Below are 14,547 nucleotides of genomic sequence, written 5' to 3' on the forward strand. Positions count from 1 at the left end.
ACTTTTCACTTTCATGCATTGGAGGAGGAAATGGCAACCCACCCCAGTGTTCTTGCCTGGAGAATCCCAGGGACGGAGGAGCCTGATGGCCTGCCGTCTATGGGGCCGCACAGAGTCGGACACGACTGAAGTGACTTAGCAGCAGCAGACCGTCTGGAGGGAATATGTCTAGGGGCCGCAGTAAGATGGGTTTCCTGACTGGTGGGTGGAATTGGGGCTGTGTTTTGGTGGGGTTGAGGTGGGCAGGGCTGTTGTTATCTGAAAGGCTGCTGTGAAAAAGGAAATCACACTTGTCCACATAGTGCAGAGAGTCCCATTGTGTAGAAATCACAAGGCCAGTTATCAGAGCGGCAGAAGATGTCCTGGGCTGCCTGATGGAAGTTGAGGGCCGGAACTACTGAAAGGCCAACTACCATTTATAAGCGTCACAGTTCCACTTCAAGGTGGAAGTTACCAAAACCACTTTGCCCACCACCATGAGAAGATGCTCAAGGTCCAGAGCTACGCCCTTAACCAGAGGACAACCCCGACCCCCCATCCGCCCCACCCTCACACGAGTCTCCGGGGCTTGTCCATTGGCTTCCACTCTGGGGAGGGTGGGCATTGGGTCACTTCGCTTTCTGATTGGTTAGCTGCACCGATTGACAGGCGTGCTGCGGCCGCCCAAGCCAGGAAGAGAAACATGGCGGAGGCGGGAAAAGAGCACGCGGGTCTCGGGTTACCAGTAGGAGAGGCAGCACAGTGGCCTTTGCAGCGGTATGGCCGCTTCATGCCCTCAGGCACTGGGGAGCCGCCTGGGCCTGGCCAGGAAGCTGGGATGGCTTCTTCCCCGACTTGGAAGGTGAGGCCTGGGGGCGGGAAGGGTTGGGAGGCTCTCACCCGGCGCAGGGAAGGAAGGACGACTGCAGCCTGGTTCCTGAGGCACTGTGTCTCCTCCATTGGCAGGTGGATTCTTAACCACTGAGCCACCTAGGAAGCCCCTACCTTGTTTCAGTTAAGTTCAGTTCAGTCGCTCAGTCGTGTCCGACTCTTTGCGACCCCATGAATCACAGCACGCCAGGCCTCCCTGTCCATCACCGACTTCCGGAGTTCACTCAGACTCACGTCCATTGAGTGGGTGATGCCATCCAACCATCTCATCCTCTGTCATCCCCTTCTCCTCCTGCCCCCAATCCCTCCCAGCATCAGGGTCTTTTCCAATGAGTCAACTCTTCATGTGAGGTCAAAGTATTGGGAGTTTCAGCTTCAGCATCAGTCCCTCCAGGGAACACCCAGGACTGATCTCCTTCAGAATGGACTGGTTGGATCTCCTTGCAGTCCAAGGGACTCTCAAGAGTCTTCTCCAACACCACAGTTCAAAAGCATCAATTCTTCGGCGCTCAGCTTTCTTCATACCTTGTTTACCTTATCTTAAATTAGAGATGATAATGGTACCCACTGGGTAGTATGGTTGTGAGCTTTAAGTTAATATATATATAAATCACTCAAACAGTGTCTCGTATAAAGTTATGTAAGTGTTTACTGATACTATCATGATTGTTTTATTTTGTCCTGGTGATACGTTTTAATGCCACGGGTTGCTGATCATTTACTTCCTTTTGGTCTGGTTTCACTGGTGGTTGTGGACCCTGAGGTCTTGGACTGTGCATGTGTATGTATGTTGGTATGATTTGGGCAGCAGTGGGTAGGAGAAAAGTAAAAGAGAATGAAAATTTCAGGTAGAGGATACAACATGTGCAAAGGCCCTGCACCTGTACAACCTCAGAGAGTGTAATGTACAGACAAAAAGAACAAGTCTGATGCTTAGACAACAAGGGGTCAGATAACACGGGATGAGGTTGTCTAGATAGGTAGGCGGGTACCTTATGAACAATGTCCTAAAACCAATAGGGAGCCACTAAAGGGTTTTAAGTTGGAGCATTTTCATCTTTGAAAGATCACTCTGGTTGAAGAGTGGAGACAGAATTGGAGAGGCATACGAGTAGAGTTCAGAAGATTCCCCTGGAGAAGGGATAGGTTACCCATTCCAGTATTCTTGGGCTTCCCTCGTGGCTCAGATGGTGAAGAATCCGCCTGCAATCCAGGAGACCTGGGTTTGATCCCTGGGTTGGGAAGATCACCTGGAGGAGGACGTGGCAGCCCTCTCCAGAATTCTTGCCTGGAGAATCCCCATGGACAGAGGAGCCTGGCGGGGTCCATGGGGGTCTCCAAAGAGTCCGACATGACTTAGCAACTAAGTAACAACAACAGGTAGAGTCAGGAAGATCACTTAAAATGCTTTTGCAGTGTAGTGGGCAATAGCTGATAATGACTTAGGATGGCAAGGGTGGGAGGATAGGGAGGGAGAATGGCAGTAGAGATGGGGAGACCAGGCATGTTAAAGCTATGTTTTGGAGGCCAAAATGATAGGACTTGGAGATTGACTGGATATGAGTGGTGAGAATAAAGAGCTCCTGGGTTTCTGGCAGGAGCAACTGGATTGGGAAACATCGGAGGAAGAACAGTGAAGGAAAGATCCAAGACTTCAGTTTCAGATGTATTGGGTTTAAATGCATTTATGCAGTATCCAAGTGGAGATGTTGAATGGAAAAACATCTAGGCTGGAGAGGTAAATGTGTCATCAACATGAAGGTGACATTTATAGTTAAGAGATGATACAAGATTTCAGGACCAAGCTTCAAGGTAGGTCAGGACAGGTAGAGGGGACCGAATCCCTAAAGCAGATTGCCAAGGGTCAGAGAGTTGGGAGATACCAGGAGAAGGCAGATCCATCAAAGCTACAAAAGATTATTATAAGAGGGAGAAAACAATTAACTTTGTTGAATGATGCTGCAGAGTGAAGAATAATGATGACTAAGGTGTGTCCATTGGATTTAGCAACATGAAGATCCTTAATGGTTTTTACCAAGAGAAGTTTCAGTAGAATGAAGGGGGTGGAAGCCAGATAGAGGTGGGCTGAAAAGTAACTGTAAGTGAGAAAATGTGACCAATGTGTGTGGACAATTCTTCGGAGAGATTTGGCTGTAAATATGAGTAGAGATGGGGCATAATGAATTGTTCACCAATTTCTAGACTATTAGAGCTAAGACCACTAAAAAAGGCATTAAATACTTAGTTGTATTCTGTAGAGCACATCCTGAGAAATTGTAGTAGTTGTTGTTCAGTCGCTAAGTCATGTCTGACTCTTCACAACCTCATGGACTGTAGCACTCCAGTTTCCTTTGTCCTCCACTTTCTCCCAGAGTTTGTTCAGGGCACTCAATGTCCATTGAGTGGGTGATGCCGTCTAACCATCTCATCCTCTGCCCCCCACCACCACCCTTTTCCTTTTGCCTTCAGTCTTTCCCAGCATCAGGGTCTTTTCTTCCAGCATATCTTTTTGCCTTTAATACTATGGGGTTCTCCAGGCAAGAATACTGGAATGGGTTGCCTTTTCCTTCTCCAGTGGACCATGTTTTGTCAGAACTCATTATGACCTGTTTGTCTTGGGTGGTCCTGCAGGGCATGGCTCATATCTTCATTGAGTTATGGAAGCCACTTTTCCATAACAAAGCTGTGATCCATGAAGGGGAAGTTGTAGTATAGCTTGCAAATGCAAAATTGAATGAATAGTGTTAAATCGAAGAATCACTTATCTATAATAGGATCTTGAAAGAATGGAAACGTTTGAGGACATAATTAATTGTCGAAATTGCCCAACAGGTTCCTTAGTACTGTCTCTTCACACCCTTATAATTCTTTCTCCTCAAGCATCTTTGTTGGGTGCACAGCCTCAGATGCAACTGGGTAACTGTTAGACTCCCATCTTGCAACCTGGAGGTCAGGGACATTAGACCATTCTAAGGAGTTATTACATTTCTTTCCTCTTCTTTGCAAGGCTGTTCATAATTTCTTATAAGGAGCAGCACTTTTCAGCAGTTTTCAAATGTTTGGCATAAAGCCACAGCTACAGTGACAAGAGATGAGGTTTGCTTTTGCAGTGCTTTTGAAAACTGAACATTTGTACTTTCCTTTGAATCTGTGCCGAACCATCCTACCTGCTGTGATCAGTTTCAGCCTAGGTCTGTCATTTTGGGAGGGAAAAACGAAAGAGAAAACAAGATTTGTTCTATTTTATGTGTTCTGTGACTATTGTGCAATAGTAATGATAAAAGATGAGCCATCTAAAGAACTGCACTAAGTCCCATGTGAATTTCTTACTTTAAAAATGTGGTACCTGCAGTAAGAAAAAAAAATGTGTGTTAGGTAAAGCATAAAAATACATTATTTTGGAGAATAGAGTCATTCTGGTCTTTTTTTCTCTAGGGGACTTTTTAAGTTCAACCTTGGTTGAATCTATTTTGAGTTTTTTCAGTTTTTCCTAAAATTGTGGGGAGAATCTGATTTTCTGATACTGTTCTATATAGTTGTTTAATGACAAAGAAGACTTTCATCACAATGGGCATGATGCTAAGGCAAAAATGTTGATTAAGAGAAAAAAATGAATAGTACAACAAATCTAGTACTTCTAAGACTTGGAGTCATGGTTGAGAGATAAGGTCAAGTCTGAGACATCTTATGTATAGACTATGGGATGTATATGTATATTGATTTATTTGTCTGAATTGAATTATTCTTATGAAAAGTTACTATCTATAGATAAGTTAACCACAGTTTGGAAGCAGATAAACTTTTTTAAATTGAAGGATAATTGCTTTACAGAATTTTGTTGTTTTCTGTCAAAACTCAACATGAATCAGCCATAGATATACATACATCCCCTCCCTTTTGAACCTCCCTCCCATCTCCCTCCCCATCCCACCCGTCTAGGTTGATTCAGAGCCCCTGTTTGACTTTCCTGAGCCATACAGCAAATTCCTGTTGGCTATCTGTTTTCATATGGTAATGTAAGTTTCCATGTTATTCTTTCCATACATCTCACCCTCTTCTCCCCTCTCCCCATGTCCATATGTCTATTCTCTGTTTCTCCATTGCTGCCCTGTAAATAAATTCTTCAGTACCGTTTTTCTAGATTCCATATATGTGCATTAGAATATGATATTTATCTTTCTCTTTCTGACTCACTTCACTCTGTATAATAGGTTCTAGGTGCATCCACCTCATCAGAACTGACTCAAATGCATTCCCTTTTATGGCTGAGTAATATTCCGTTCTGAATATGTACCACAGCTTCTTTATCCATTCATCTGTCGACGGGCCTCTAGGTTGCTTCTATGTTCTAGCTATTGTAAACAGTGCTGCAGTGAACAATGGGACACATGTGTCTTTTTCAATCCCGGTTTCCTTAGGGTATATGCCTAGGAGAAGGATTGCTGGGTCATTTGGTGGTTTTATTCCTGGTTTTTTAAGGAGTCTCTATACTGTCTTCCATAGTGGCTGTATCAATTTACATTCCCACCAACAGTGCAAGAGCGCAAATAAACTTTTTGTAACACTGCGAAAAAAGTGTGCAAAAAACCAACAATTTAGAGACTGACTTGGTGGACCAGTGGCTAAGTCTCCACGCTCCCAAGGCAGGGAGCCCAGGTTCAAGCCACGGTCAGAGAACTAGCTCTCACATGCCGCAACTAAGAGTTCACGTGCCAAAGATCGAAGGTTCTGCATGCCACAACTAAGACCCAGTGCAGTTAAATCAGTAAATATTTAAAAACTCAGCAGTTTAGGACTGTGGTACTCAGATGTCAGTGTGCATATCCATCATTTTGTAAATCCTGACTTAGTAGGTCTGGTGTGGGCAGTGAAATTCTGTAGTTCTAACAAACTTCCAGGTGATACGGGCTATTGTTTCAAGGACCATACTTTGCAGAGCAAGAGTTTAGAAGACCTTGACTGAAATGGCAACCCTATAGTAAAATTAATAAAAATGAATTTGTGGGGTTATGAGGTAAGGCAATAAGATTAATAATGAATATGCAAATGTTGTATTAATAGGGTTAATATTTAAACCATCTGTCATTTAAGTGGAATGAGCAAATGAAATACATCTTGAACTTGATTTTAATTCCTTACATCTGTTAGCCCAGCCTTTCTGAAAGAATTATCATAAATAATAACAGATTGGTCCTTTTTATGTATTTTATGGTTGAATGTAATTTGTCTACTAATTTGAGAATAATTTTGAAAGGTGATGTTAATTGCAAGTTGCTTTTAAATTAAAGTTATACCACATTTTCCACACTCCAAGGATTTCTCAGACATGCCCTAATTGGTTGAACCTGACACCGTCTTATTTTTTTCCTTTCAAAAGGGGGAAAAAATCCTTTAGTTTTTATAGAAGGAACTTAAAATAATTGCCCTACTTAGAAGTTAAGAAATAGAAAATGAAGTTTGTACTTAAAATGAACTTTTAAATGCAGATTCAACATGAGATATACTTTGGGTCCTCTTAACAGTATCCTTTTTTCTTTGTATTTCATGTGCCTACATATGACCTAGCATATGATAGGTGCTCAGTAAATATTTGTGTGTTGGCTTACTTTTCTTAAGGTAGTGTGAGAATTATGATGTGATGATGTAGTTGCTCAGTTGCACCTGACTCTTGTGACCCCATGGACTGCAGCCTGCCTGGTTCCTCTGTCCATGGAATTTTTTAGGCAAGAATACCAGAGTGGGTTGCCATTTCCTTTTCTAGGGTATCTTCCTGACCCGGGATCGAACCTGGATCTCCTACATTGCTGGTGGTCTCCTGCATTGCAGGCAGATTCTTTACCGACTGATCCACCTGGGAAGATATTTCTACTAGGATGTGATAGCTACTATTTATTGTTTATTTTGGTATATTTCTTACAGCAGTCCTATGAAGCAAATATTATTGTACCATTTTATAGATAAGGGAACTAAAATTCAGAGAGGTTCAGTGACTTCCCAGGAACACAGAGAACTTCAGAGAGAATTCATACCCTGGTTTTCATGCCTCTAAAACTTATCCCTTTAACCACTATGCTGTTTGTCTTAGAACTGTTAATATTTCATATGGGAACTAGCAGTTCAGTAATATAGATGAGGAATTTTGAGATTAACACACAGGGTGAAAAATGATAAAAATGATTGTAACTTTTTTTTTAAGGAAAATTTAAGATTCAGTAAAACCCCAAGAAAATTATTTTTGAAAATAGTGAAGTAGTAGTTCTTCTTTGCCTACCTCGTCATTTTTGATTGGATGCCTGATGTGAATTTTGTCGTATTGGGTGCAGGATATTTTTGGATTCCTATAAATACTCTTGAGCTTTTTGCTGGGATAAGTTATTTGGAGGCAGTGTGATCCTTTCAAGTCTTGCTTTTAAGCTTTGTCAGGTGTGACCAGAGCAGCATTTGATCTGGAGGTCTTTTTTTTTCCCCTCCTGAGGCGAAACTCTTCAACATACATGCTCTACCCAATGCCCTTACATTGTGAGGTTTCTCTCTCTGGCTGATAAGAACAGACCCTATTCCCTGCTCTGTGTGAGCACTCAGGATTGTTCCTGAAGTGCTTTCAGGTGGTTCTTTGCCCAGGCTCTGGGCATCTGCTCCCACACACGTATATGCTGAAAATTTGAGGAGGGGTCTCTCTCGGTGTGGCGCTCTACTCTCCGGAATCCCAGCTTGCAAACTCACCCTGACCTTCCTGGACTTGGACTCCGTCCCCTCCACTTAGGGACAGCTAGCAAAGCTCTGCCTGTGCTCCTTGTAGTTTGGCCTGGTAACTTTCTCCAAGAAGTATTCTAGGTCAATGGTAAGACTCACTTCCTTTTTTCTGTTATTTCTCAGGAATCATGTCCTTTATTACTTGATATCCAGTGTCTTAAAAACTGTTGTTTCCTCTAATTCATGCAGCTTTGTAGTTGTTTCAGGCAGGAAGGCAGATGGTCCCTGTTATATACATTAGTTTGAGCAGAAGTGCATGTCCATAGTGGGTCATTCGATTCAGCCCATTTTGTCATTTTCCAGTTCAGTTCATCAATTCAACAAAAATTACTGGATTGTCTACCGGGTACTTGTCATTTACTTGGGCACTAGAGAAGCTATGGAACTATCCTTTGTGTTTCATCACTTGAGTACAGGATTACGAGTAGGGTCTGGTCACTGAAGTGGTGTTTCTCAAGGTGCAGTGGGCAGACTGTTTGCACCAGTCCCTCGAGGTGCTGGTTGAAGATGCAGATTCATGGTTCCTGCACTAGGCCTAATGAATCAAAATCTCTGAGGATGGCTCTCTAAGTGATTCTTACGTACTGCGATCTGTCTTCATGCCCCACTTCTGAAGGAAAGGTGAGGGAGAGGGAATAGTTGATAAAGTAATACTGATATTGTTTAATGATTTATAATTTATGTAGTAATTTCATAAACCTCTTTCCACTAATTCTCACATTTAAGATCTCTATTTAAATCTTATTACCCTTTTATACACAAGAAGCTGAGCTGGGCCAGGTTAAATAGCTTGCCAAAGGTTTACAAAGGAGTGGAGAACTGCTTCTAAAACTCTTGTCTTCTTTAAGCCATTCTGCTGTACACTGCTGCTTCCTCCAGTGGTACCTCCTTTTATGAAGATGTAGAGGGGTCATCAAGAATTATTATTCTTTCATGTAGGTTGCTTTTTTAAAAAGTTGACAGATTATGTTGTTTTATTAATTAGTATTAAGATTGGCTGTGAATAACAGAAAATGCAAAATAAAATGGATTAAACAAAATGAAAGTTTATTATTTACATAACAGCACAGGGCTGGTATGATACTCCACAGTGTCAGGAAATGAGAATCCTTCTATTTTGTTCTCTGCCATGCATGGCTGTGGTCTCATAGTCCACAACAGAACTGATATTCTGTATGGCTTGGTGGAGGAAGGGATGAGGAAGTAGACAAAGGGTTCATACCTGCTGTCCCGTAAGGAAGTTTCTGGTTAGTTGCCGCATGACACTTTTGGCTGTAGCCAGAACTTAGACCTGTGGTTGTCTTAACTATATGAACAGCTGGCATATGTAGTCTGAATTCCATGAGATCATGTGTCCAGCTGAAAATCAGGGGCTCTCTTAGCGTATAAGGAAGAAAATGGTTATTGGAAAACAACTGGAAGTCTCAGCTAAGAAATGACAACTTATTCCTGGTTGGAACTCAAAAAGCATTTCTAATAACAGCAACAACAAGCAAAAAAACTTAATTTAGTACATAATTACTGTATGTCAGTACCTAGAAAGGTGATTGGCAGACACCTCCCAAATATTTATTGAATCAATGAATCAAGGTCAGATATCCTGGTAAATATCTGATCTTGCATTGTATCATTTAATCTTCTGATGACCCTATAAGGTAGTTATTACTGTTTGTATTTTATAGATGAGGAAGTAAGTGTACTTGTAAGTTGCAAAACAAGGATTTGATCCTAAATCTTTCTATTCCAGATAGTGCCTTTTTAAAAAGTAGTAGTCATTAGTGTTGTTCACCAGATTATACTAAGATTGCATATCCCCAGTCTCTTTGACGTTGTGTGTCATGTGACTGGTTTTGACCAGTGAAAGGTGAGCAGATGAGCAGAAGGTGCCTATGGATAATTCCTCATCTTCTTTCTCTTTGCTACAGAATGGCAAGTATTGGCTGCCCTGCCAGGGGAAGTCCTCTAGTGAGAATGATAGGCAGTGTGAGGTAGGGCGGGAAGACAGGGAGGAGAAGGATGCATGGGTAGTGTGAGTGAGAAAGAAAGCCTTTTCTTTGGGGAGTTGTTAATTTCTACAGCACAATCTAGCCTACATCTGACTGATACAGAAATAATTTTTATAATTGTGGTTGTTTAATTGAATTGTATGTCACATACAGTGTACATTGTAGATTGCTTAGGCTTTTGTGGAAGGATTTTCTAACAGATGTTCTAACATTTTTTTTTTTCCTTTTGACAAAATCATCACTTGTCCCAAAGTACCAGATTATAAATACATATTTCCAACTCTATTCTCCTTAAAAAACAAAAAGTTAATTTGATTGTGTAACAGACATAGTTTTCATAGAGGCTATGGCTTGTTTGCAAACATGATTTAAGGTAGAGTTTATCTAGACAAATATTTTGAAGAATGTTTTTCAGTTTAGTGATTGAAGAAGTCTCAGAAGTTATAGTTTAAAATGAGGTCCGAGAAAATAAAAATTCATTTATGTTTAGGATTTGTTCCCTGCCTGCTGTGTGCCAGATACTGTTCAGGGCTCTGTTTAGAGATGATTAAGGCATCACCATTGGAAGATCTAGCCAGTTAAGCTCAAGTACCTGCTTATTTGGAATATAGGGTGCTTTTTACCTAAAAATGACAATATGGCATCTGAGAAATAAAGTGTTTCTTTAACTCAGATTTAGAAAAACAGTTTGGATATTGGAACTGTTAGAGGTATGAATGAACCTTGTTAGTGAATAAATAGAAGATAGTGACTTCTAATTAGTGAATAAATGAAGATAGCAAGGCAGGTGCAGAGACCTAGGGTAGGTGTGCCAAAGGGAGATACTACTTTCTAGTATACGCTTCAGTCGTATCCAGCTCTTTGCAACCTTATGGACCATAGCCCACCTGTCTGTGGGATTCTCCAGGGAAGAATACTGGAATGGATTGCCATTCCCTCCTCCAGAGGATCTTCCCAACCCAGGGATGGGACCTGTGTCTCTTTACCACTAGCGCAGGCAGGTTCTTTACCACTAGTGCCTCCTGGGAAACCCTACTTTCTGTATAATTGGTGATTTTTATAGTATTTATTAGTTTGGGAGATTTTCAAAGATTTCTAAATGTATTGGACAAATGTCCTATAACTATGTTTTATAGAAAAATCAATAACCAGAGGGACCTTGATTAGTAATCAGGACGTAAAGATCTTATTCCTCTGTTGGAAGGTAGGTATTTTGAGTAAATATATTCCACTTATGGCTAGTAATCAAGGTGAACAAGTTAACTTCAATAGCTAGGTTTAAAAGCACTTGAAAATTTTACAGTTGTTAATTTTATTGCATATATGTGGTAAAAAGAAGGGGAATCACATCTCTTGCTCTGATGCATGAGATTATATTTTTAGATTCTAAAGAAAAAACAAATTCCCCAGGTATATTTTTTTGGTTTGGGTGTTATGCTCTTAATAATTGTATGTGTGTTTGTTACTGTTAACACTTTGCATTTCTGTGAAACATCAAAAGCAAAATACTGAATTTTACAGTTTGGTAATGAGTGTGTAGCAGGACCACTTTTATTAGCATAATATACCCTACAATTTGTTGAAATAATCTATGAGGCTCTTTAGCTTCCAAGAGTAAGGAGGCAACTAATAGTCTGCTTAACAATTTCACACATTTCCATACTTTATGATGCATAAATCAGCAGTTTGGGCCAGTGTATACAGCTGTGACACTTTCTAAGGGGTCTTAAAAGCAGAAAGAAACTCAAGTTCATAATTTAGTTTGTCCCATCTGACAGGTAATGCTAGCCTTTCATGTAAATATAATTTAAGTACATTTGAAGTACTTTTCTGTATTTTCATATATTTCTTTTAATCTTTTTGCTAGTTTTAGATTACATTTAGTACATTCTTGCACAAATACATGAATTTAAAATAGAAGACTCTCTGATCACTTCACCAATATATTAGTATAAGCTGTGCCTGAAAAGCCTGCTTGTGATAGGCACGCTCTGTATCTCAGTGTGTGCTACTGTGTTGATGGCAAAATGCTGCATAGCCAGAGGTCAGGTTGATGTAAGTCTTTCTTTCCCCAGTTTTATTGTGATATAATTGACATTTAATAGTGTATAAACTTAAGATGTACAAAAAATGATTTGATATATGTATATATTGTGAAATGATTGCCACAGTAAGTTTAGTTAACCTCCATCACCTCACATAGTTACACGTTTTTCCCTTGTGATGAGAACTTTTAAAATCTGTCAGCAACTTTCAAATACACAAAACAGTATTGCTAGCTGTAGTCATGATGTTGTACATCTCTAGAACTTGTTTATCATATAACTGGAAGTTTGTGCCTTTTGACCACCCCTACCCATGTTGCTCACCACCCTCTTTTTTTTTTCACCAGTCTGTCCTGTTGCTGTGAATTTGTTTTTTTCTTTTTTAATTCCACTGTGATATCATCTAGTATTTGTCTTTCTCTGACTCATTTCACTTAGCATAATACTCTCAGGGTTCATTCATGTTGTCACAAATGGAAGGGTTTGTTTCCTGTGTTTTAATGGCCTAATAATGTTCTACTGTGTGTGTGTGTGTATCCACACCATGTTTTTTTTTATCCATTCATCTGTTGGTGGACGCTTAAATAATGCTGCAGTGAACCTGGGGGTAGATACCTCTTTGAAATAATGATTTTGTTTCTTTATGATGTATTCTACACAGAAATGGAATTGCTAGACCACGTGGTAGTTCTACTTTTAACTTTTTTTTTAGGAAGCTCAATACCGTTTTCCATGGTGGCTGCCCCAGTTTACACTCCCACCAGCAGTGCACAAGGGTTCCCTTTCTCTACATCCTACCAGCACTCGTTACCTCTTTGTCTTTTTGATGACAAATGGGAGGTGATATCTTATTGTGGTTTAGATTTTATTTCTCTGATGGTTAGTGATGTTGAGCACCTGTATCTGTTGGACTTGAACTAGTTCTTTAGAAAAATGTCTTTTCAGGTCCTTTTCCCATTTTAAAATTGGATTAGTTGCTTTTGTGCTATTGATTGGTATGAACTCCTTGTATATTTTTTAATATTAACCCCATGTAAGATAGGTGGTATGCAAATGCTTTCATCCAGAGCTTGTCTTTTCATTTTGTTGGTCATTTTTTGATGTACAGAAGTTTGTTGGTTTGATGCAGTTTCAGTTGTTTATTTTTGCTTTTGTTGCTTGTGCTTTTTTTTAATATCCAAAAAAAAATCATTGCTGAGACCAATGTCAAGGAGCTTTTTCCCATTGTTTTCTTCTAGAAGTTTTATGGTATCAGGTCTTACATTGAAGTCTTTAACTCATTTTGAGTTAAATTTGTGAGTGATGTAAGATAGGGGTCTAGTTTCATTATTTTACATGTGAGTATCCAATTTTCCCAGTATCATTTATTGAAGAGACTGTCTTTTCTCCATTGAGTATTCTTGGCTCCCTTGTCAAATATTAGTTGATTTGTATATAAATGGGTTTATTTCTGGGTTCTCTATTGTGTTCCATTGGTTTATGTGTCTTTTTTTTTTTTTTTTTTTGCCTGTACCATAATACTGTTTTGATGACCTAAATCTTAAGCCACTAGAAAGAGAAGATATGAATGTGATGTTCTGACACCTTAAAATGATCTTTTTCTGTGAAGACTTTGTCATTAAAAATAGCTTTTTAAAAAATTTTCTGTTGTGCTAATGTGAACATTCCAGCAAAATGCTAAATTATCACCCATTAAAAATATTTCCCAAGAGCCTTAAATAAGTAAATTTTTTCTCAGATTCCTGGATTGTATTAGGCATTATAATATTTGGAATTTCTAGGATGGGTTAGGATACTTCATGTAGTACCCTACTACATGTAAGCTGAATGCTTTTCTTACCCCTGCTTCTGCTTAATCAACAAAAAATCCTTAGGTAAAACTTGTGATTATGCTTGAATTTCTTTAATAAAGGTAGATAGAAGAGTATAGTAGACTCACACATCCGTATTAACAGCTTCAATAGTTACCAACTCATGGTCAATCTGGCTTCATTGATATTCTTTCCATGTCCATCATGTTATTTTTTTTTAATATTTACTTATTTATTTGACTGTACCTGGTGTTAGTTGCAGCATATGGGATCTAGTTCCCTGACCAGAGATGGAAACTGGGCCCTCTGCACTGGGAGCACGAAGTCTTAGCCACTGGACCACCAGGGAGTCCCCATTATGTTATTTTGAAGCACATCTCAGCCATCTTAACATTTCATCAAATATTTTAGTTTGTATCTCTAAAAGATAGAAACTTAAAAAACCCCACAATAATAATACCATTTTTTACTCTAAAAAAACACAAAACAGTTCCTTGATATTATCAAATAGTCAGCGCTCAAATTTCTAATAGTCTCATAAGTTTAATAATTCTTTTAAACAGGACCATACATGGTGATTGATTAGTATTTGTTTTAATCTTTGCAGTCTCTTCCCTATGTTTCCCTTATCTACCTCTCTTCCTTCCTTGAAATTTATTTGTTGAAGAAACTGAAGAGTTCTGAAGAGTTTCTGACTTTATGATTTTGTGACTGCATCTCTGGAGTGCAATTAATGTGATCCTCAGTTCTCTGTATTTCTTGTGAATTGATAGCTGAATCCGGAGGCTTGATAAAATTCAGATTCAGTTTTTTTGTTCTGGGGGTTTTATGGCTAGACTACTGGTAGGCATACCTATTGGAAGTGTGTGATGCCTGTTTATGTCTCTGGAGTTGCAGCTGTTGCAGCACAATGTCTTTTTTGTTGTTCAGTCTCAGTCATGCCCATTCTTTGCGACCCCATGGACTGCAGCACACTAGGCTTCCCTGTCCTTTGCCATTTCCTGGAGCTTGCTCAAACTCATGTCCATTAAGTCAGTGACGCCATCCAACCATCTCGTCCTC

At 39.8% G+C, this 14,547-nt stretch overlaps 1 protein-coding gene across 1 annotated transcript in view; it reads left to right on the forward strand.

The window, feature by feature from the left end:
- The first annotated feature begins 667 nt into the window (after positions 1-667).
- Positions 668-14,547, forward strand: part of REC114 (REC114 meiotic recombination protein) — a 118,681-nt gene continuing 104,801 nt past the window's right edge. Inside the window, exon 1 of the mRNA XM_070377405.1 lies at positions 668-841. Coding sequence (XP_070233506.1) covers positions 683-841 — 159 coding nt within the window. The 5' untranslated portion in view covers positions 668-682. The remainder of the gene's footprint in view (positions 842-14,547) is intronic.

The sequence above is a fragment of the Bos mutus genome, chromosome 10 (assembly GCF_027580195.1).
Source record: "Bos mutus isolate GX-2022 chromosome 10, NWIPB_WYAK_1.1, whole genome shotgun sequence".
Taxonomy (NCBI): Eukaryota; Metazoa; Chordata; class Mammalia; order Artiodactyla; family Bovidae; genus Bos; species Bos mutus.